Here is a 22,325-nt window from a genome sequence, read left to right as displayed (position 1 = left end):
GGTAATCCCATCCAGCCAGTGTCAGGCGTCTTTGTCATCATTTTTCATTCTGTTAGCGGGGATCCGTGCCAGAAGGTGATGTTATGATTAACAGGTGCTCGCATCTCGTACGAGGGACTGTGGCTGTTAAGCCAACACGTTGAAGAGAATCATTCAAGCACGAGCATGACAAACACAGGGGGAGGATTAATGAGGTATTCTTTTGGTTCAACGGCCCCTTTGACATTTCATTTTCGATGTGCATATATTTATACACGGACTGTGTGCTTTTCTCAAGGATCTGAGTTTTTGCAAGACAACGCTTGAGGCAAAGCAGCTCTTTCTGATTTATCCAAACTGCCGCCATGCTAGCGGGCTGTGCAACGCTCACAGTGGCATTGGCATTTGATAACACAAAATATAGCAGAGGCTGGTGGAAATTCTGTCGTAAGCTGAAGAATCGTACAATTTCTCATGTTGGCCGGATGATGCCGCTGGATGAAAAGTCAGAGGATCACTTGAGTTCGTTGGGAGTCATCCTCTCAGCAACATGAACGTTTGCACAAGCTTTCCCGGCAATTTATCCAATAGTTGTTAAAATATTTAATTCTGGGCCAAAGTGGTGAACCACTGCCATCCCCAGAGCTACACTGAAAATTAGCGTTATTAATAGAAAAACAGCTTATTCATTCATAAGCCCCCACCACCCCCTTTCCCTGAGGCCCTTCCATTACCTTGTCCTCTCATTAGGCAGTCAGGACATTGTCCGAAGCCAAAAGCAAAACTGTTACTGGAAAGGGTTGGCAGTTTGGACTCGTCTAGCCGAGACCACCATGGTTTCTTCGGCAAGCTACCGGGTCAAAAGGCTCTTTCATTCAAAGAGTTTTTACGCAATAAACTGAGCGAGTCAGCCGCTCGCTGGCTCGTAAAACCCTCACGAAGTCTGTAACAGCCACCGAGTCCTTTTATCACACAGCTGAACTCTGCAGGAAGAGATAACGCCTTTTAGATCGGTTCTGTTGGGACTCACAATCTGTTCCAGTGCCACACACACACACGCATAAAAAAACTTTCCCATATGTTATTCAAACTTTGTCAGTGCACTCTTAGCGCTCGCTGTAAAACAAGGCGGCGATGACTTCACTGCAGAGGGAGGCTCGCTTATGTGAGGAAGGTGAAAGGTGAGCAAGCAGGTGTGCTTCAAAAAATACACCTCTTGCCTCTTTTCTCCCCCACGCACACCTACAATGAAACACACACGCACATCCAAACAGGAGCCTGTGTGGTCAGTAACGCACCGCACATAAGCACACACTCATACACAGACACACACCGCTGCAGAGATTACAGAGTGAATTCCCGCAGCCTGACATCATGCTCCTGTCAACGTGATTGAGGGGGAAAGGAACGCGCATCAAAAGAGAGCAGAGAAGGGGGGAGAGAGGGGAGGGGAAGATGGAGGAGCCGCATGCAGCGTGGCTGTACGCAAAGTGTCCACTACATCAACACTCGAGATGAGACCTAATGTCTGCATTTAATGCTTCTCGGGTGGCACGAGTGGATTATGCAACGTCTGTAAAACCTTTTCGAAATCCCAGTGTGAGACGCTATTGACCAGCAGTAAGAGGAGCTTGTGTATGTTCTTCTTCAGCACCTGTGGAGAAATATAGCGGGACGGTCGGAGAGGAGCACGCCGAGCCGGAGGCGTTTCCACCCCCTGGCCTAAACAACGTGTTTACAAACAGAGCAGGGGTTGCCGCAGCAACAGGTAGCGATCAGCCTCCGGGCCTTCGAGGTTGACCGAGGGGCCATGAAGCCGTCGGAGAGGTTTCCTGTGAATGTTCGACTGTTCTGGGCCGTAAAGCGAACACGAGAAGCGGTTTGGGAATCGCTCTGGTCCTCGGACGTCCACAGCCGACCAACCGAGCTCGTAGCCGTTAACATGCCCGCGTGGAGAAAACGCCGTCACGGCGTCCTCTCCGCTAGATGATGCAATCCCAGGAAATAGTTGGACCGGCCACAAACGTTAACAGCGTCAACTTTGCACATTTCCCCCATGTCTCAGAGGCGGGATCGTGTTCAGAAACAGTACTTCCACTGTGCAGAGAGAGAGAGGCCTTCCAGCTGGACATGAAGCGACCATAAAACATTTAGCTCGTGCATGTGAAAGGGGCGGATTCGTGCCAGGAGTTGTCTTAACACAACGTGATGTGCGTGTCATGGGGAGAATGGGTTGTTGAGTGATCTCTTGTGGTATAAGAACATCTTCACCAGGGGGCGCCATGTTTCCATTAAAACGTCTAAACTATTCAGTCGGTAAAGGTTCCGTATGTGCAGAAATAAGTCAACAGAGATACGATACGATGGGAAGAGGGAGCATTGAATATTCCAAGTGATGAGTACAGCTGATGTTTAGGTGGAGATCAAATCATTTCCTTTGGATTGTCCATGTTCTCATTCTACCAGTAATCATTGTGTCAAATGTTCTGAAAGACGGATCCCAGCTGAGGTTTCTCCCCATTTTTTCCATTTTAACGTTTAATTATTTTGTGCTTGGAGTTTTTTTACAAACTGAAGTGAGGCTCTGATGATGAAGGATCTCGTAAGTCATTGTCAAAAGGCTTGTCTTGTTGCATCTTGTGTAATAGAATAATTGTTGGCTATTATTTCTCCTAATTGATGGTGATCTTTGTGTTTTGGACCAAACAAGAAATATCAAGATGTCACATTTTCTGAAACAATTAATCATAGTAACCATGAGCTGTTTGCTGTTAGGACAGTAGAGATGAGTCGTCCTCTGAGGACACACTCAGCCTGGACGGGGACCCACGCTTTGTCTGCCACGTTTACATTTGAGTTTTCCGTCTAGGAGAAGAGCTGATGTTAAAGCATGAAATGTGGCCCAGCAGACACACACTCTTTGTCGCGCTTTCTGTAGCAAATGTGTAAACTCACACACATACACATACACACACACACACACACACACACACACTGGCTGTCTGGTTGTTGGTCTGCTTCAGTGTGAGAATGTCTTTCTCATGGCTGTCGTCACATGCTGCGTTCTACAGTGTGTGTGTGTGTGTGTGTCTGTGTGTGTGTGTACACGTGGAACATCTGTATTGTGTACGTCTTCACTGACTCCATGTACAGGCTGGACCCCCCTGTCAGCCCGTGTGCATGAGCGGAACGCGCCCACGCGTTAGAAATCCTGTATTGACTTTCATGCCTGAGCAGGTTCTCCGTGCTCGGCGTCATCAGGATGTAACCTTGTCGGGCAGAAGCTGCGGGCGGAAGAAACATCACACGTGTGACGTATGACGACAAATACCAACCTGCAGAATGTGGTTTAGGTAGTTTCTCTTTTTTACAGACTGAATGTACTTTGTGATGTTCAGTTATTTGGAATTTGTTACATATCTGCTTGATGCTTCCTGTAAGTTCTTCTTACAGCTTCCTGTAGAATTCATGAGCCTGAAATCCACAGGAAGCAAATTAAAGGTTTTTCTCACTAGTACTTTAATCAGTGTTCTCTCGTACCAAAGTGACCTTCCATTCTCATTCTTCAGGCTGTTTGACCTTTTCAGAAATCAGCAGAGGGACACGAGCTTTGAAGATGAGCATATTTTATTGAAACTGCCTGAGTTGCAGGGGGCCGGACAGCAGGAGGCCACGTTGCTGCTGGAGCACACTTACTGAGCTGGTCAGTGTAGCACAGGAGGCTGGGAGGGAAAAACAGATGCATGAATTTGCAAATATATAAATGTTTAAGAAAAGTGTCAAGAAACCGCGTCCTGAAATAGGTGCTGTGTTTGCTACTCACTGCACAGATTGTTGTCCCAGGCGTCACCGCAGGAGGCCGAGCGTACTGCAGGTTTGCTCTTTGAAATGGTAAAAAGCAACACGCATTACAGCAGATTCCGAAGTCCCATCAGCCCAATGTCATTTTGATTTTTATTATTTTTTATTATTTTATTGTTGTTTCATCTGAAAAACTTGAATGATGATGTTTTTGAATGAGAATATTTTCTTTAATTTTAAGCTGATCTTGATCCATTTAACTCAGCCGACCAATAGCTTCTGTACTCTATAAATATTAGATAAGTACATGTTTGACTTTTCTATTGAAAAAGAGAATAATGCGTTGTTCCCACAGTGGGCAGTGCTGGCACACGTAGAAGTACCTGGAGTTAGTACAATAAGCAACAGCACAGCCAACCTTGTTGGAGCCGTACCAGACAACCTGTGCAGAGACCTCCGTTTTTAAAGATTAGTGTTGGCCCACATCAATGCAATCCATAATTAATAAGTGCTGTTCAGGCTGAGATCTCACCTGTATGCAGCGTCCGACTCGCCTCCATTGGTAGATCCCGCTCCGTAGCGCCAGTCCTTCACCTCGTCGAGTCCTGCCAGCTGGACATGTACAGGTTCCCTCCACAGCCGCTAGCTGCAGGTAACGAGACACTTTGGTCTTCATTTGCTATAAATAATGAATCACATGTGAATGAATCACGTTCTGCACCAGAACACGCTTTTATGCTGCACAAGGGAGCATGCTGTATGAAATCAAGCATGAGATGGTGAAAGTATTTGAATTTGTCGTGGGAATGTTTCCATCTCCAACATGGGCCGGACTCCTCAGTTCATCATGTTTGTTCACAGTAGCACTGTGTTAGTCTGGAATGTGTTAAACTTTGTGGTTGATCCTGCTGGTCCTAAATAACCAAAACACAGGAAGAAGTGTCCAGGTGTATGATTCTGATAATCCTAATTATAAATATTTCAAACACTCACCACCCTTCAGGGTTTTTTTCAGAAAGATTTTTTTTCACACATTTCCTACTAGAGGTGAAAATAGATTTGACTTACCTGCTTGGAACTCGATGCCGAGGCAGTGTAGGCGCACACGGCGCAGAGAAAGGTCAAAGTGTTGGACTGTTGACCTCCAGCGAGGTGTCCTCGATGTACAATGGGAAGCTGCAGGTCCGTGTTTAAGTGGCGCTCACGTTCACAGCCATCGTGAACGATCCGGTGTAGGTTATGGGCAGAGCGTGTGCGATATCCAACGGGTCACGGTATCTAAACCAAACCTCGGTGAAGTTAAACTAACGTTGAGTGTTGATGAGGTTAAATGTGCCGATGGGATTGTGGTGGAAATTTGTGGATCTAGCCCAAATTCTCCCCTGACAGGGATCACCGATGGTTCCTCCCCCACGTCTCACCATGAAAACAATATGGCAGGTTGCATTATTTCATTCAAACTGTCCGTCATCATTTCTGGAAATAACAATTCTGTATTAAATATGTTACAGTGTTTGCATTGGGCCTTATTAGGACACTTCATCCAGCAGAGGGCAGCGCCTTTTCAGTTTTTGGAAAAGGCGCTGCCTTTGCCTTAGAGTGTGTGTTAAATAGAGTATTGCATCGGTGGCCTCCAAACATCTTGAATCAACAACTGCCTGAGATGCTCACTGATTATTGTAATGTGGTGTTTTTAGATAGAAATTGTAGAGAGCCGTGGATCTGACGCAGTAGGTGTAACGGTTAACAGTGACGGCTCCACCCGCAGTACTTCAGAAAGAAGCACGCACTCATTCCTCCGCTGGTGCATTCCCAGTATGTCCACCCGTTGGTGGATTGACTGAAGAGAATTACGGGGTCACAGCGTCCATCATGTGGCCCACATGCCGTCACACACAACCTGCTTCCCACTGAAAGAGAAACTCAAAGTGCGTTTGTATCTCTAAATCCACAGTCGCCTCCTGATTGTATGATAGTTAAGTTTTAGACTCAGCACGAGGAATAATAATGTCACTTCTTACATGGAAAATGATATGTTAGAACATAAAATTCCCGTTGCTTTTAGCATGTAATCCAATCTGTCCAGTAGCCAACAAACCCCCGGCTAAAATTAGGGGTCATCCAATCCCCTGCACAGTAGAAGCTGGCAAAGGGAAGAGACCTCGGGAAACTTTACTGTAGTCTGCTGCATTCGTCCTTCAGCTCCCAAGGTTTCATTTATCAAGGGATAAAGGTACTTGTCACCGATCAGCCTAAATCACGATGTACAATGGGTTTGTAATGGAGATGCGATTTGTATTAAATCCCCAAAAATGAATTGTTGAATGAGGAATTCAGAGCTTCCGCATCAACAGCAGTGAGTCGTCTCTCAACCACCTCCAGACTCTAAGAAACCGACGTCTAAGGAAGTTTAGTAATGTGGGTCTGCAGCTGCATCTTCCAGATGTTAGTGTTTACAGCACAATCATCTGCATCATGGGAGAGCACAGCTATTAATTCCATATAAGGACCAGCTCTGTGCCGAATGGACTAATCAAAGAATACCAAAAATGATGATGATTACATTTTGGCTCTGCTCTGCTTTCCTCCATCTTTTTGTCCCTGCAGGTTTGCCCCCCAGCCCGGTTGCCCAGCAACCTCCTCAATAAGATGTGTGCTGAGTCATGCTTCAGGATTTTTTTTTAAGTCACATTCGACTTTATGTCAGGAATCACGATTTTATCATTTGGCGGCGCATATCTTCAGGGGAAGTGAGGGGATTTTAATATCGGTGCATCGTCAGCAGTTTAACCTGTACACTATAACTTCTAGCAAGCTGGTGATTCAGGGGGAAAGATGCTAAAAAAGAGAACGCCAGGATGCTTTGAAATAAAATCCTGTCGATTCCGGATGAGCTACACGGAGCCGAGGCTCCTCCTGCACAGACACCACACTCCGGAGCACTACCGTGGCTTTGGTCCCCTGCACAGTCTGCGTGGTCATCTTGGCAGATGTGCTGTAATGCGCCCTCCCGCGACCTCGCCGACACGATGCACTGCCAAGCCCCAGGGCCTCGTCCCTGCTATCCGCTCTCAACCAATCGCAGCCATTTAAGACCTTTCCCAAACAGCTCCAGTGTCCGGACTAAAGCGGGTAAATGGACTGTCCCGCGCTGCACCGCGGACATTTCTCACCACTGTGACGCCCCCGTTTTACTCTCCTCTGTTCCTTTTGCTCTCTACGTGTGTCTTGAGTAAGAGAGAGCAGGGGAAATGTTACTGGGTCAGCAGAGAATAGGCTGATAATTGACCCCGTCGTGTAGCGAATGCGAAAGGTACGCAAGTCGCAGCGCCATGCTACGCCTTCTCCTCTCAGCTGGGTCCGTTTCTGTAGCAACAGCAAACACAGAGTGGGGCAACAATGGGGCTTAAGCTCAAAGACGAGTGCTGCCAGCAGGGCTGTCCTTGTTCAGTCTTTTCTCCGGTGCATATTTAGCATCAAGCTGCCTCATGTGTCACTTTATCCAATCATGTTACATATGCCAAGAATTTCACAGCTAAAGCCGAGTCCTGGAGGGGGGGGGGGGGGTAACTTCAGAAATAGCAGGGATGTTCTTGTTGACGTTGGCATGATTTAGAGGTCTGTAAGGAGTTTATTGACAAAAGGTTTAGTAAGGCCCGTAATGTTGTTTCATCAGTGTTTCACAACTACATCTGGGGAGGAGACGGCGATAATGAAGGTATTTGTCCATCATTTGGAGCCGTTTCTTTTCTGTAGAGTTAGGTGGGAAGACAGATACCAATCTCACATCTGTTTGGAAAATGTAAGGATATAGGACATAGCAGATGGTTAGCTTAGCTCAGCATAAAGTCTAGAAACGGGGGGACAAAGGCAGTCGAGCTCTCATTAAATGAATGCATTAACAAAAAGGTGTGAATATCATATTCTCTCTTTTTTGGAGGTTACGGTTCCCTTCTACGGTTTAGTCTGGTACATAATCCCCCATGAACAACTTCTGGAGAGATTTTGTTCCATTAGTCCGAGTCAGGCTGGCTGTTTGTACGCTTTGTGCTAAGCTACATTCAAGTTAAGTGGCCGCTCCAAACTGCAACGCTTCAAAGTGCAGTATTTGACCTCTGACCCCAGACCCGTACACTAGCTGTGACGTATCCACCAAAAAATTGAAACATCGTATGTGATGAGTGGTATTTCCTCAAAGAATGGACATAAAGTGGAGCAGAACTCCACGGCGTTGGATGTTAATCCCTCTGACATGCAGACCAGTCAACAGCGGCTGAGGACTTGATCGTGCACGTGATCCCCGACCGGTGCTGCTGCATCATGGAAACCTGTCAAACCGCTCGCAGAGGAATCTTTGCGGTATATTTAACAAAGAACATGGGCACTAAATAAAAGCAACGCAGGTGCTGACGCACTGGCAAATTGGAGCAATGTAGGATGACTGACATTAGTGTTCGGAGATGAACTGGCTTGAGACCCTTTTTGTTGATTCTCCTTTTGATTAGTGATGTAAAACAGTCTCATTTGAAGTTGTGTGTCTGATGCTCTTTAAGTTCTTCTTGTCACAGCATTTGTTGCGTTTGTAGGGAAAATGTTTAAAACATGGACAGACACAAAATCAATTTGAGCTGTTTCACTGCTGTTAAAGGACCAGTAAAACGTTCAAAGCCAGTTCAAAGCGTTTGGAGTTTTTCTCATTTTGTTGCATTGTCACACATAACATTTGAGCGTCCCACTATCATTTCCTTGTGATAGCTGTTCCATGTTTCATCACTCACTCGCATCCGCAGTCCGCCGCAGCAAAGGCCTCAGAGATATGCACGTGAATTGTTGATGCACCTGGAGCAGAGGGTCAGCAATACGTTTCAACACAAAGATAATGGAACTGCGTTGCTAGACGTGGGAACGGGTCCTTCCAGCTGGTCTATCGGAGCCCAGCCCGCTGCACAAACGCTGATATCACTGCACTTATTTTGACTTCACATCAAACTGGGAGAGACTAATACGGGAGAACATAGTGCGTTTCTCTCTGGGTATATATAGGGCTCTTTTCCCAGAGCTGTGAGCCGCTGGTATCCTGCGAGAGAAACAGGATCCTCGGGACTCAAACCAGCCACTGTTCCTGCAGCCAAACACCACGTGTCCCTCCGTCATCGCTGCTCTTACACTGGGTGACCTCACCAGAGAGGAAGGGCTGTTCGATGCATTCAACACGTTTTCTCTCCGAGCAACAGATGAGTGTGTTTTTTAACTGTAATTATAATAACTTGCTGCAGTTACCGATTTTTTGGTATTTTGAATCGTGTGGTCCAGATCTGTCGGAGGGTCATGTGGATTTAGTTTGCTGCTGTCCAAATTATTATACTAATGTATATTTGAAGTATTTTTTGTTTGAAAGCACTTCATAGTAATGTCGTTTTGTGGCCCTTTTTGTAGTTATTTAAGAGTATAATAACTAACAAGACAAACGCTATTCAATATTTCTACATCTAAACATTTCAATCAACCTGCCGTTTGAGAGCTTTTTGGTCTCTTTTTCTTTATATTCAGCCGATCCCTCAATGACGTGTTTGTGAATAAAGGTGCACATTTATTCTCTAATGGCACTCGTGGAGGCCGCGGGTGGTTACGAGGGGCCGTTGCGGAATGACAGTTACAACCCTTGGCTTCTGCCCTCCTCGTATCATGTGACTGTTTTGTGGAGCATGTTTCTGGATGCTCTGTCAACATATGATGGGAATACGAGAGCAATAAACCGTGAGAAAGTAAAGTAAAAAAGTCGGTCTCTACGAGAAGTTTTGGGAATTCTACCAGTGACCGAGATTACGGCCATGAGGATGAGGCTTGTTCACGTTTTTTAACGGGTTAAACGAGAAGAGATTTGCTTTGACTCGTTCACACACACATTCTACCCGCCGGCACCAGGTTCTCCCCATTAATGCATCAAACCTGATGAATCCTCAGAGCCGGATCTTCTAATCCGACTTGCAGCTGCTGAGCTCAAGGTGCCAGGAGGCCTTCATTCGTGTCTCTGCCCCACTACCCTCAAACTGTCAATCAGGCTGAAACAAAAGGAGTCTGCAGCAATGTGCTCTGCTGCAGAACATGAAAGCATACAAATACAACACTGAGAATGGTTTTATCTAAATGATGTGTGGAGGTTATATTGGTGTGAAAGTCACTGAGTCCCGGTCATGTTTAGCGACCACAAACGTCACATTTGAGCCTCCGTGGCCAGGCACCATTCCCTCTAAACCTGCTGATCCATCAGTTTGTCAGCCGCCGTGTTGTTGGCTCACGGCAGATTAGGACCAGCAGAAGGCTGCGCCCGCTATGATACGCACTTAGACAGATTAACCTGTCACTTCCAGTCACAGGCCAAACCAGAGCCTTTTAAAGCTAGAGCGGGCTGGGGTGTCTCCTCGTGCATTGAGGAACCGTCATCCTGAATGGCTGCCGATGACACATCATGGCCGAACACATTGAACACGTCAAGCAAAGGCGGAGAAAACGCCTGCGTCCCAGTTTACTGAGAGTGCTTTTCCAAACTGAGACACAAGTGCCGGCCTGGTAACTTGACCCAGTCCCTCCCTGCACGTGGAAGCTGTCGCGCTGCCCTTTGGGAAGTTCCCTGGCTGCAGCCGCTCCACCCGTCCAGCCGGGAGAGGGTCGGTGAATCGTCACCTCGGCTTTGATGTGGTGGGCAGATTGGCCGCGGGCCGCGTCCCTATCGTGTTTAAACTGCTCAGCGAGGGTGCTTTCATCGGCACAGCGCCATGTGCAAATAAAACACCAATAGACTCTTTTGTTTGGATCTTTTGTCTTCTAGCCGAATATATTCAAGACAATTACAGCAAATCTAATCCAGTTGGATTAAAATAAGATCAACAGACATTCCCTGTGACCCCCCAGAGCCTCCTGTAGTCTCTCTGTTCTGGTGTCTAATCTCCCTCTCTCTCTAATTAGAGACAACCTTGCAGAAAAGCTGCCAGAAGGCAGATTACTTAGCACTCACTTAGTGTTCTGTATATCCACACAACATCTCCGTGCATCTGTACTGTAAGATATTGTTCATAAAGACAAACAGAAAAATAACATATAGTCCCCAAAAAAGCAATAATCACAAACTAAACCACAGTGATTTGTTTTTCATGTGATTCTCTAAAATGACTAACCTTCAACGCACATGGATGCAACCTTTTGCATGTTTGCCTCAGGAAGCGAACATGGGACTCTGTGGGGGTCTGAGCACAAACACACACACACACATCCTCGGCCACGCACAGCCTCCCAAAGCAACGCTCCGGTCTTACCTCTCACAGCGAAGCTTCAGCCCGCCGCGCTGTCGTGCCTCTGCGGTGCCACCAGCCGCGTCTCCAACCCGCCGCCTCCGACGGAGCGTTTTCCTCAGTGCTCGCCTCTCTTCCACGACGGGTTTCTCTCTATTTCGTTTGCGTCCCCCGCCGGCCTCTCGTACAATCCAGGTGGTCTGATGAGCTGGAGGAGAAGGAGAGGAGCGTGTGCTGACAGAGCGGTGGACCTGCTGTGTATGTGTGTGTGTGCGTGTGTGTGTTTCAGCTCCGTAGCAGTTAAATTTAAACCACCCTCCCTTCTGACACCTTGAGCTGCTCCCCTTCTCCGACACACACACACAGACACACACTGGGACGCATGCACATGGAGCGTTGATGGTACCATATGGCACTTGACAGCAGCCTGAGCCCTTGCAAGTCTGTGACTGTCCCTGAGGACAGAGCGGGGAGGGGGGGGGGGTGAGGGCTCTTTTTTTTCAGTTGTTGGTGGGGAAAATAAAGAAAAAATGGCCCCTAAAACTGCTCCGTCATGCGTTCAGTTTACTAGCATTCAATATGATGTGTCACATAATAAATTATATCGGAGAAACTCATCGGATGCATTTCACTGCTACTTGGAACATTAAACATGGCACCTTCTTTACCCACAATGCAAAAATACTTTGGTGTGTGAAGCCAGTTGAAGTAACAATCCAGCAGATACTTCTGACCCCACTGCCCCAGATTAGTTCCATGTTCCTTGCTGACTCAAGTGACATCACCCGAGGCGATCACACGTAGTACTTCTCCCCGAGGTGCGTAGCATCTGTGGAGCTCCTCTTTCTTTCCTCCTGGTTGTGGGGTGGGGCTGCACCAGAGAAATGTACCGTGCATCTCACCGTACTTTGTGATGCAGTCAGAGACTGATGAGTCACAGGCAGCGCCCTTCCGACATCACAGCCACTGTGGAATCACGGGCATTGTTCAGCTCCAGAGGGCACGCAGAGCTTAAATAAACTGCTTGTAAAGGATTCTGTTTTTTTTGGACAATAAAAAATATCAGACCAAGGTGACCAAATAAGGAATGACGAGTGTGTGAATGTGACTCCAGAATCCTTCAGCTGTCATTGGCTCTCCTCCTGGACCCCCTCAGCTGATAGAATATACTATATAAGATATTATTATTGTTATTATTATGCTTTGCAAGCCTACATCTTGCAGTTAAAAATGCGAACAATGCCAACTCTCTGTACCAAACTCCTTATTCCTCCGGTGAGTGTGGACGCCTGTGTCTGTCCTCACTCACCTCCTCCATCGGTGCCTCTCACGACCTGTCCGCTGCCCGTCTGAGCAGCTGTGAATTGCCTAGTTACGGTTGCTAAGCTAGGATTGGACCCCGGCTGCACATCTTTGGGTTTCAGCTCAGACAGTACGGGGAGAAAAGTGGAACTAATAGAAATCACCACGAAACCGCCCAGCGTGTTAACTTTTAATAAAACAGTAATTATTGGTATCATAATGTTTCTTTTCTTTAAATGTGTGACGTGTGTAATTATTTTCAAATTTTCATTTCCAGAACAGAAGTCATAACATTGGACGAGCCCAGGTTAAAAATGTGATGAAAACAATTAGAACATCTATTGAAAATGGGTGATTTATAAACATGGAAAGTAAGAAGCGCAACTGATAAAATAGATATCAGTATAAAATTGACATCACGAGAATCATTTTTCGTCTGATCAGCTTCATGTTACTCTGTGTTGCAAATGAGGCGATATCACGCGCTTCTAGGAGAAATCGCCTAAATGCTCATTTTAGATGTTATGGAAGACAAATTGACATGTAAACAGTTCTTCTTTTCAGCTGAATTGTGATTTCAGTGAAGGCGCAGACACACTGCGACCCCCAACGCCCCCCGACCTCTCGCCCCCCCCCCCCTCCCTCGGCATCATGGCAGCGGGCCGGTTAAAGGCAGAGGTATTTACGACTCAGCACTCGCCTCTAGAGTTCCTGGAGGGACATGTGGGACCGGCGGTTCAGTTTAAAGATAGACGGGGGTCCATCTGTCTGTGCGTCTGCACACCTGTCCGTCTGTCCTTCTGCCAGGAGCAGCAGGACCAAAGCGAGAACACGGACGAGCGCGAGCTTCTCCTCTACGTCGTGTGCTGATGTCACTGTCATGTCGTAGATTTTCATCTTAATTGTGTTTTATGGTTGTTCCAATAAGTAAAAGGGACAGTTAAACAATGTGAAAGTGCTCAAGTACAAGTCAAAGTCCTGATTGTATTTGAGCGTGTTCTCTGTCGAAGCTGTTTGAGGTGTTTGTAATTTGTTTGTTTTTTTGGTGGTTTGACCCATAAAGGGTTTGAAATGCTGACATTTAACGAGAGAAGCATATTGTTTTAGCGCGCCGGGGTTAGTCACTGACTTATAATGGCACATTGTAATTAAATTATAGTATTTGCAACGTTTATTGAAACACACGTAAAACAACAACCTGGAAATGTAAGTACACTATTTGGGTTAACATACTTTTAATGCTATTTAATGTTATGTGCAGAATAGGAGCAGAAGTACTATAGTGGCAGTCTAGTAGTGGAACTATTAGACTGAGGCAGTTTATTTAAAAAAAGATGAAGGGTAATTTTTCACTTTCAACTGTGGATAGTTTTTTACTTGTAACATTTTATTCACTTTTTTTTGTGACCTGATAAATAAACAAAATCTCAAGTGCAAAGGGAAAACTTTCTAAAACGACGTGCTCAACTGAAAGAATCTGTCGCCATCTACTGGTCGAAAGGAGCGATTGGTCCTCAGGTGAAAACAATGATGCAGTGATTTCTGAAAGACAGCAACTCCACCTGTTCCGAGCAAAGGGAGGAGGAGGAGGAGCTGCTGCTGAACACCAAAGAAGAAGAACGCCGCAGCTTGTTGCTTGCCAAGCAAACGTCGGCCATGTCAGAGGAAGAGACTCTGAGAGACGGCCGTCTTTCGTTCAACTACATCCCTTCAGGAAAGCAGCTCCCCAGGACGCCTCCCTTGATGAGTGTTAAGAAACAGCTGGATTTCTGTAACGAAGACTCCAACGAGGGTCTGCAGCAGAGTGCGGAGGTGTGTGTGTGTGTGTGTGTGTGTGTGTGTGTGTGTGTGTGTGTGTGTGTGTGTGTGTGTGTGTGTGTGTGTGTGTGTGTGTGTGTGTGTGTGTGTGTGTGTGTGTGTGTGTGTGTGTGTCCTCCCTGCACGTCTCCGTCGCATCCTCTGTCTTGCTGGTTGTAATCGGCTCCCTCGTCCTCGCCGGCAGGCTGGCGGTCGAGGGCAAGATGACGACAACCAAAACACAACGTTTGATTTCAACGCCTTTGGGACGAAACCAGGTACCAAGTGAATGAATACAGTATTTTAGTATATGCTGCTCCCTTTCAAATGACTTAAAATACAGTAATGTTAAAGTAGCAGTTGGATTTTTCCTGTCGCTCAACAGAAGCAGAAGAGCCAAACTCCATGCTGACGGGGATGAAGGGCTATCAGCTGACACAAACGGACCTGGAGTTTATGGAAAAGATCAGAGCAGAGAAACTTCTCAAGAAACTGCAGGTAATTTCCGTCTTTCTCTCGCCGCTGCTGCTGAACTGCAATTGCACTCTTCACTTTGATTGCTTTGGTGTTTTTCCCGTCCTCAGGGAGATCTGGAGGAAGTGCAGAGGTCTTTAAAAAAGGAAATGATGCCGTTGGAGTTGGCGTCGGCTTCCAAGAAAAAAGCAGAGGCCGAACTCCAAAAGGTGAGTTTTTAAGACCATGAACAGGATCCTGTGCACACGGGGAACTTTTTGGTGAATGTCTAAATAAAGCAACCGTGGCAGCCCCCGGGGCATGCTCACATGCACCTTTTTTCAATTTGTGATTACATCTTATTGAGGGTTGAGCAAGCACTCGACGATTCCTTGTAGTTCTGTAGCTGATACGACGGCACAAGAACCCATAACTTTCTCTAAATATTCACTAAATGTGTGTCGCAGGCGTTTTTAAGATCATTTTCATCAAGGTCCACGATCGCATGAATGAAAATCTGGTGTGTGTGTGTGTGTGTGTGTGTGTGTGTGTGTGTGTGAGAACTCTGCAGCTTCATTCATCCTGATAAACATGTCGTCTTTCACTCAGTTCCCATCCTGTGAGGAACTCACTGAGTGGGTCAAGCTGGTCCTCAAAATGACGTCGCCCTCCGCAGAGACAACGGACCTCGACGCCAAGTCGCTCCTTGCCATGGTGACCGTGAATAACATTCACCGAGCCCAGGAGGAGAAGAGCCGTGAGCTCACTCGCATGGAGAAGATGGTGGCAAACAAGTAATTTACAGCTTGCAATAACAATCATTTTCTGAGGATCAGCTTCAATGCAATGGAGACCCACCTTGTATTTTTATGCGAGAAGCTGTCAAAATATCCATATACAGCGTAGTTGAAGTAGCATTTGATATTGCAGGGAAACTATGTATACACGGTTAAACATTAACAGATTCCTTAAATTAGGAGGAAGAAGGAGGCTCAGGCGAAAGGGCAGCTTGAGAAACTAGTTGCCTGTGAGCAGGTAAGAGCGGCTTCAACTGCTGATTCTTTCGTGATGTCATATTTCTTAAATATCTTTTCTGCTTTACAGCTGAAGATACAGGGATTTATGAGCCTGTTATCAGACCTGAAGTCCGAACTCGCACAGCAGGAGGTGACAATCCGATTTGATCTTGTTTTTAAATGTACATTTGGTGTAAAGCTCGAGTGGATGTGCTGTACTTGTTTTACAGGAAGTCTATAGAGCTCTTGAAATACAAGTCAGCGCCCAGGAAGCAGCAGAGGTCAAAGCGGAAGACGCGTCGGAGGAACTGCAAGCCGCTAAAAGACCAGTGCGGGGCCGAGGGAAAGGAAGGACAAAAGCTCCTACATCCACAGAGCGGTTGAAAGATACAACAAACCAAAGCAAATCGACAAGGAGGAAACTCGGGGACAGTCGGACCAGCGGGAAAGACGACCAGGGAGGCGATGACGCGAGCCGAAGCGTGAAGACCAAAGAGAAGCGAGCCAGAGGGCCAGCGCAGAAGGTCCAGGAGCAAGAGTCCAGCTCCCGAGAGGCTGCGCGAGGCAGCAGGAAGGCTGCGGGGGCCGCAGCCCCTCGACGGGACCATCCGAGTCGAGCAGAATGCGGGGAGGCTGCAGCCGAGGAGACGCAGCCCCCCGCTCTGAGGAGGTCCAAGAGGATCGCCAGCAGGACGTAGCGTCCGTTAGACGGACTGCTGGTTCACATTTTACAGGCGCAGACATCGCCGGGTCAACGAGGCGTCGGATTCTTTTACTTCTGCTAAAATAATTCCCACAGTGGGCTTTTTTATTTGTTACTCTTGTGTATATTATTTTTTTTCAAGAATCTTATGAAACCATGAAATAAAATTTCCTTTAAGAAGTGCTTGTAATTGCATGATGATGCGCTCCACTTTAGGTGTAGAGTACATTTAGAACAGTATCATTATGAACTTGATTTTGGTCAGTCCCTGAATCTGAGAGTCAAACACGCCGACGGCTGGAACGTCTTAAAGCGCCTTCCAACCTCACAAACGGTGTTGGAACTGATGGTCAGATCTGCTGCGCAAATCTTTCTTTACAGTTCTGTTTCCCACTTTGGGTCTTGATCCTCAAGCTGCAATCTGGGAGGTGTTTTTTTTCCCGTAAAGTCTGACTGTAATCCCCAGAACCTCTTTTTTTCCCCTCATGGACACATTCACGATTGCAGGCCGGAGTAATACAAGCACAGGCTGGGAATCATGGTTCCATATCCTGCCATTACATTTAATAGTCTGATAGCAACATAGTCAGACTAATCGTGAGCAATGAGTTTATCCTAGAATGGGTTTAGTTTTCTTATTGCTGCATTATCTCAGTTTTCTCCTCTTTGGCTCTGCGGTCTATGATTTTTCTCTGCTGCCCTTCGCCAGACCTGGAATCCTGAATGGCTTTTTTAGAAATCGAGCCATGGGAATTGTTGGGGAAAATTTAAACGTTACCTAAAATGCGTCAGTTTGAGAAATTGGATCTTATTTACGGGCGTCCAAGTCCAAGCAGACGGCTGGGATCCCGGGCCGAGGACCTGAGGGTCACGGATTAAGGAGAACTTGCTCTGTTGCCTTATTGCTGGCTCAAGGAACTTGAAACGTTTTACAGGTTTGCAAAATCAATCAGCAGCCTAATTGTTGATATGTTTACTATGTTAAAGGCAATGCGTTGGAAGCTTTTAACAGTGTACAATATGCTTAAACTTCCTGTCATGTTTGCATCTGTTCAGTTAGTGAGCCGCCACTAGAGGGCAGTGCTACTGATGTGCACATGTTGCTCATTTTCATATTCAGATGGATATAGAAATCAATTCTATGGGGTTCTTGTTTCTATGTTGTCCTCTGTCAAAACATGTATAGATTTATAAGTGCATTTTTTGATTATTTGTTCATATCCTGCTGGGGAAGACTGGCTACGTCTGTTAAAAAGTAAGTGTCCAGTTAAGAGTGCGGTAGAATGTCTTTGTTGTGAGAACGTTGTTTATTCTCAGACGTCCTAAAGCATCTGCCCTCCCCGTTGTTCTTCTCCGTTCAGCCCGGACGAGACGGTGCCCCCGAGAGGAGGCCAGAGGAGCTGAGGCCAGTAGAGCTGAGGCCCGAGGAAGTGAGGCCAGTGGAGGTGAGGCCCGAGGAGCTGAGTCTACAGGAAGTAAGGCCAGAGGAGCTAAGGCCAGTGGAGGTGAGGCCCGAGGAAGTGAGGCCAGAGGAGCTGAGGCCAGTGGAGGTGAGGCCCGAGGAAGTGAGGCCAGAGGAGCTGAGGCCAGTGGAGGTGAGGCCCGAGGAGCTGAGTCTAGAGGAAGTGAGGCCAGTGGAGGTGAGGCCAGAGGAGCTGAGTCTAGAAGTGAGGCCAGAGGAGCTGAGTCTAGAGGAAGTGAGGCCGGAGGAGCTGAGGCCAGTGGAGGTGAGGCCCGAGGAGCTGAGTGTAGAGGAAGTGAGGCCAGAGGAGCTGAGGCCAGTGGAGGTGAGCCCCGAGGAGCTGAGTCTAGAAGTGAGGCCAGAGGAGCTGAGGCCAGTGGAGGTGAGGCCCGAGGAGCTGAGTGTAGAGGAGCTGAGGCCCGAGGAGCTGAGGCCCGAGGAGCTGAGGCCAGAGGAGCTGAGGCTAGAGGGGGTGAGGCCAGTGGAGGTGAGGCCCGAGGAGCTGAGTCTAGAGGAGGTGAGGCCAGAGGAGCTGAGTCTACAGGAGGTGAGGCCCGAGGAGCTGAGTCTAGAGGAAGTGAGGCCCGAGGAGCTGAGTCTAGAGGAAGTGAGGCCAGAGGAGCTGAGGCCAGTGGAAGTGAGGCTAGAGGAGCTGAGTCTAGAGGGGGTGAGGCCAGAGGAGCTGAGGCCAGTGGAGTTGAGGCCCGAGGAGCTGAGTCTAGAGGAAGTGAGGCCGGAGGAGCTGAGGCCAGTGGAGGTGAGGCCTGAGGAGCTGAGGCCAGTGGAGGTGAGGCCTGAGGAGCTGAGTCTAGAGGAAGTGAGGCCGGAGGAGCTGAGTCTACAGGAGGTGAGGCCAGAGGATCTGAGTCTACAGGAGGGGAGGCCCGAGGAGCTGAGTCTAGAGGAGGTGAGGCCCGAGGAGCTGAGTCTAGAGAAGGTGAGGCCAGAGGAAGTGAGTCTAGAGGAGGTGAGGCCCGTGTCTAACAAGGCAGAGGGTGCAGCCTGCAAGCTGGTTCTGGAGAGAGCCCTTAGCAAGACGATGCTCCCCGTTAATGTGGCTCAGCGCGTTGCTTCCAATCATTAGTGACGCCTTGTATCTGAGCGAAGTGGAGGAACACTGGTGAGAGCAGACAGTCCTTTTGTTTTGCTGCACTGATTAGAATCCACCAAGAAAGCACGAGAAGGGAAGGAAGTGTTGTAGGTGTTCAGAAAGAAAAATGCAAAGCACAATGCAATAGACTAAATATTTGAACAATGCCTGCAGACGCACAGGAATGCCATCTAGGGATGACGAAGGAAATCGATCCGGCTTTCAGGGGAAGTTCTCAGCAGGCCGCTGTATTTTGACTGGAATGAGTCAGATAACACGGTGCATAATTTTCTATGTTTATATAATTATTTTAGTGAATTTGTCGGCCTGTTAGAGCTTTGTTAGTCAGAGACGTTTGCTCTAAAATGCCATTGTGTCTGGTGGTCTGAATGAGGCACACACTGTATCCAACAGATATTAATATATCCACTAAAGGCCATCGCTGAAACAGCTCTGTGAAACATGCTATAAATACTAGGAGGCTTAAAAAAAAGAGGGAAATGGCCTCCACACACCTGTAGTCCATTATTCCCACTGCATGCTGTATCTCCTCTAACAGACTCGTCAATTAGCTCAGTGGGAGTTCTCACACGCACAGTTGATCTCATTGTGTATTTATATTCATTTGTAACAACTTTTATTACAAATTATAGTACGTGATTGGCACCAGATGCCATTTTTGCCCTTAATAACCCAGCTAGATGAATCCCAAAAGACCTTTTTTCATTCATGTGAAGAGGATATAATAAAAGGTTTTTCTTGCAAAAATCCCAAAACACATCAGATAGCAGCTGTAAATAACTATTATTTTATTTCTATGTTTTCCCTTACGGTGTTCCTTTTAAGTTGAAGTCTTGTTCTGCCACCCTTTTGGATTCGGTGCCTGTGAACGCCATCGCAGGTCGACTCAGCCTGTGTGTAATCTCCCTGCAGGCGACTCCTCGGAGCCAATTAAAACTTGTCCCCCTGGCAACCGAAGAGAGGGCGCGCTCGGCCCAGCGAAGCTGCACAAACAGGGTCCAGAGCCGAGGAGGCCCAGGACCACCGCAAAGACCCACAGTAGTCTGCCCTCTCCTGTTATTGTGTCCGTCTCGGCTTTGGAGTCTTTCTGCAGCGCCGCTCGTCCGTCAGAGGCAGGTCTGGGGTCAGTGCATCGGGAGGCCGGGATGGAGCTGATAATTATTCATATTCACTTGGTTGGTGACAGTCGGCTGTTGCTGATGGAAGTCGTATTATAAAGCATGGATGAGAATATTCTGCAACTTCCAAATAGTGCTCAGATATTAAAGTAGGTTTTTAATGTCATGAGAGGAGCAAATATAAAACAGACTTTCTTCACACGCGTTTTATATGAGACAATGAAATAGAGATAATATGATATGAATCCCAGGCTTTATGTCGTAAGTTGATATTTTCAGGGCTCAGAAGAGAAGCATTTACCGCTTCTGCGGCCGCCAGATGTGCAAAATTATCCAAGTCAAACAAACCAGATTGCAGGAGGAACAACTTAATGAATGTGATTATACCAAATGGTACACGTGGTAATGAGATACAGACACTAGAAACGCCGGTATGTTACGGGAAGAACTGCACAGCGCTAATGGGACTACAGTTGTTTTCTAACAGGCTTCTTATTTGGAGGCCGTCCCAATGGTGAACACATGCACACGCAGGCATCAGGCTGTGGGTCCGTTTGCTTTGCTCCTCGCAGGAATGCTGGGAATTGTTTGCTCTGTCTGCTTCAACTTCTGCTCCTTCTAGCCAGCTTAGTTTGGCTTTTTCCGGATGCGCACGCGCGTGCACACACACACACACACACACACAGTTATTTTGCCAGTCAAGAAATGCCCCTGTGTTTTATGTTGCGCCCTGTAGAGAGCACAGTTTCCTCGTTCCTATGGTGACCACCTGTATGTCTTAATGGTGTCCGAGAGGTTTTGGATGGGAGCAGAGCTTTTGGATGTGCGTCTCCGTATCACGTCTGAGTGTGTTGCTATTGAAGCCGCAGTGGACAGGATCTGGGATCAACGTTTGGGTTTGTCCTGCTGGCGAATGCAGCGCTGTGGTCGGGTTGGCGAGGCGTAAAAGTGAGCGCGTTTCTGAAGATATTAATGAAAGTTTTTGCCAAAGGCAGAAATAAAACAGGGCTTTGTGGCTTCATTTGACACACAAGCAGGGAGGAATTCAGCTTTTGTTTTTTCCACATGTATTAAAAAAGTATTTCTGTCCAACATCTTAGTTAGTTCACGTCTGTTCATGTTAGAAAATAATAATAAATGATGCGCTAAAACAAATATTTGGACAGCTAAGCGATAAATGCTCCAGCCGGTACTATAAGTTTGGGGTGTCATGTAGTTTTGATTGTGGTGAAGTGACAAAATAACTGAATGTGTTGTTTTCAGCAGATTGTGGCGACTTCCTTGAACTGAATTCATGTCCCACATTTGTCTGTTTTACAGGTTAGTGTGAATAATCTCTCACTAAACTGTTAGTGTTTGTGATGCCGCCAATAAATCCCTACCAATCAATCGACAGGGTTACATTAGTTTATTGCAGAAACATGAAGCTCCATTAAAGAGCTCAAGTCAAACTCCAGCTTGTTGTGCTGTAGAAGCATAAGTAGACCTGGGATCAGAATGCTGTTTTTTTTTTCCTTTTTAGGGAAAAATGCACATTAACTCTGAATGTATGATTAACGAGGCAAAGCCGTAAGACTAATAAGCCATATTAAATGTGTCAGAGTGTGGGAGGGTCGAGACTGACTCTTGTATGACGTTCAAGCCAAACATTTATTCGATCCCCTGGACATGACTCCTTGTTGGAGTCTAATTCCTGAGTGCAGACCGCTCTTCTACCCCTTCCAAAGGAAATTTACCTCATGTGTCTCCTCTGCTTGGTGACATCTGGATTATTTTATAACCGCTATACAATGCAGTACTATGTTTGTGATGAAACCTTTAATGCTCAATAATCTCTGCTTTGAAACTCTCTGACTTAATGACTCCAGGTGTTGTATTCAATGACCCAAAATAGGCTTTATGAATACGTTTGGTGTCACGCGTGGTCCATGTTCTGAGACACTAGCTTCCTGCCGACGGGGCTTCACCAAGCTTTGCATGTACACGTCCAGCGTGACATTCACAAGATAGCCTCGGATCCAATCGACAAGTGGATGCGATCAAAGGAGGAGGTAAAAAAATGCTGCAACAAGCTTCCCCTTAAACATTCGCCTCAACGCCAGTGAGCCCAGACTTTGGCCAGACTGCAGAGCGCATGAACAGACGATGACTCAGCAGCTTCTCAGGCTGTGGGCACCCTCTCTCAGCTTTGGAGCCACATAAATTTGATTCCCACCACCCAACAGCAGGCCTCTCCAGTCCACATGGATATTTGGTTCCCGTTCCAAAGGCAGCAGAGGAGGGAAACGCAAACC

The 22,325-nt window shown here is 47.0% G+C and overlaps 2 protein-coding genes across 3 annotated transcripts in view; one reads left to right on the top strand and one right to left on the bottom strand.

Moving 5' to 3' along the window:
- The window catches only part of filip1l (filamin A interacting protein 1-like), a 46,657-nt gene extending 35,137 nt beyond the window's left edge, over nucleotides 1-11,520 (bottom strand). The window contains exon 1 of one of the 2 annotated variants that reach the window (XM_078100918.1): nucleotides 11,094-11,520. The gene's annotated coding sequence lies outside the window, so the exon portion shown is untranslated. The remainder of the gene's footprint in view (nucleotides 1-11,093) is intronic. The other variant, XM_040198105.2, reaches the window with a different exon arrangement.
- Nucleotides 11,521-12,240: 720 nt separating this feature from the next.
- LOC120835220 (uncharacterized) lies at nucleotides 12,241-16,520 on the top strand. Its single transcript, XM_040204372.2, has 8 exons — nucleotides 12,241-14,183; nucleotides 14,374-14,446; nucleotides 14,554-14,666; nucleotides 14,753-14,851; nucleotides 15,231-15,415; nucleotides 15,599-15,656; nucleotides 15,726-15,788; nucleotides 15,868-16,520. The coding sequence occupies exons 1-8, from the start codon at nucleotides 14,028-14,030 to the stop codon at nucleotides 16,333-16,335; spliced, it is 1,215 nt and encodes a 404-aa protein (XP_040060306.2). The 5' UTR covers nucleotides 12,241-14,027; the 3' UTR covers nucleotides 16,336-16,520.
- Nucleotides 16,521-22,325: the final 5,805 nt, after the last annotated feature.

This window comes from Gasterosteus aculeatus, chromosome 1, assembly GCF_964276395.1.
Source record: "Gasterosteus aculeatus chromosome 1, fGasAcu3.hap1.1, whole genome shotgun sequence".
Classification (NCBI taxonomy): domain Eukaryota; kingdom Metazoa; phylum Chordata; class Actinopteri; order Perciformes; family Gasterosteidae; genus Gasterosteus; species Gasterosteus aculeatus.
The sequence above is the reverse complement of the archived record's forward strand: the minus strand, read 5'-3'. Positions and strand labels throughout refer to the sequence as shown.

Bases quoted from the DNA above. Each gene is read 5' to 3' on its own strand.
- LOC120835220 (XM_040204372.2), top strand. From the start codon at position 14,028: ATGTCAGAGGAAGAGACTCTGAGAGACGGCCGTCTTTCGTTCAACTAC. The intron at 14,667-14,752 runs GTAATTTCCGTC...TCCCGTCCTCAG, and splicing joins AACTTCTCAAGAAACTGCAG to GGAGATCTGGAGGAAGTGCA. The intron at 15,416-15,598 runs GTAATTTACAGC...TCCTTAAATTAG, and splicing joins GAGAAGATGGTGGCAAACAA to GAGGAAGAAGGAGGCTCAGG.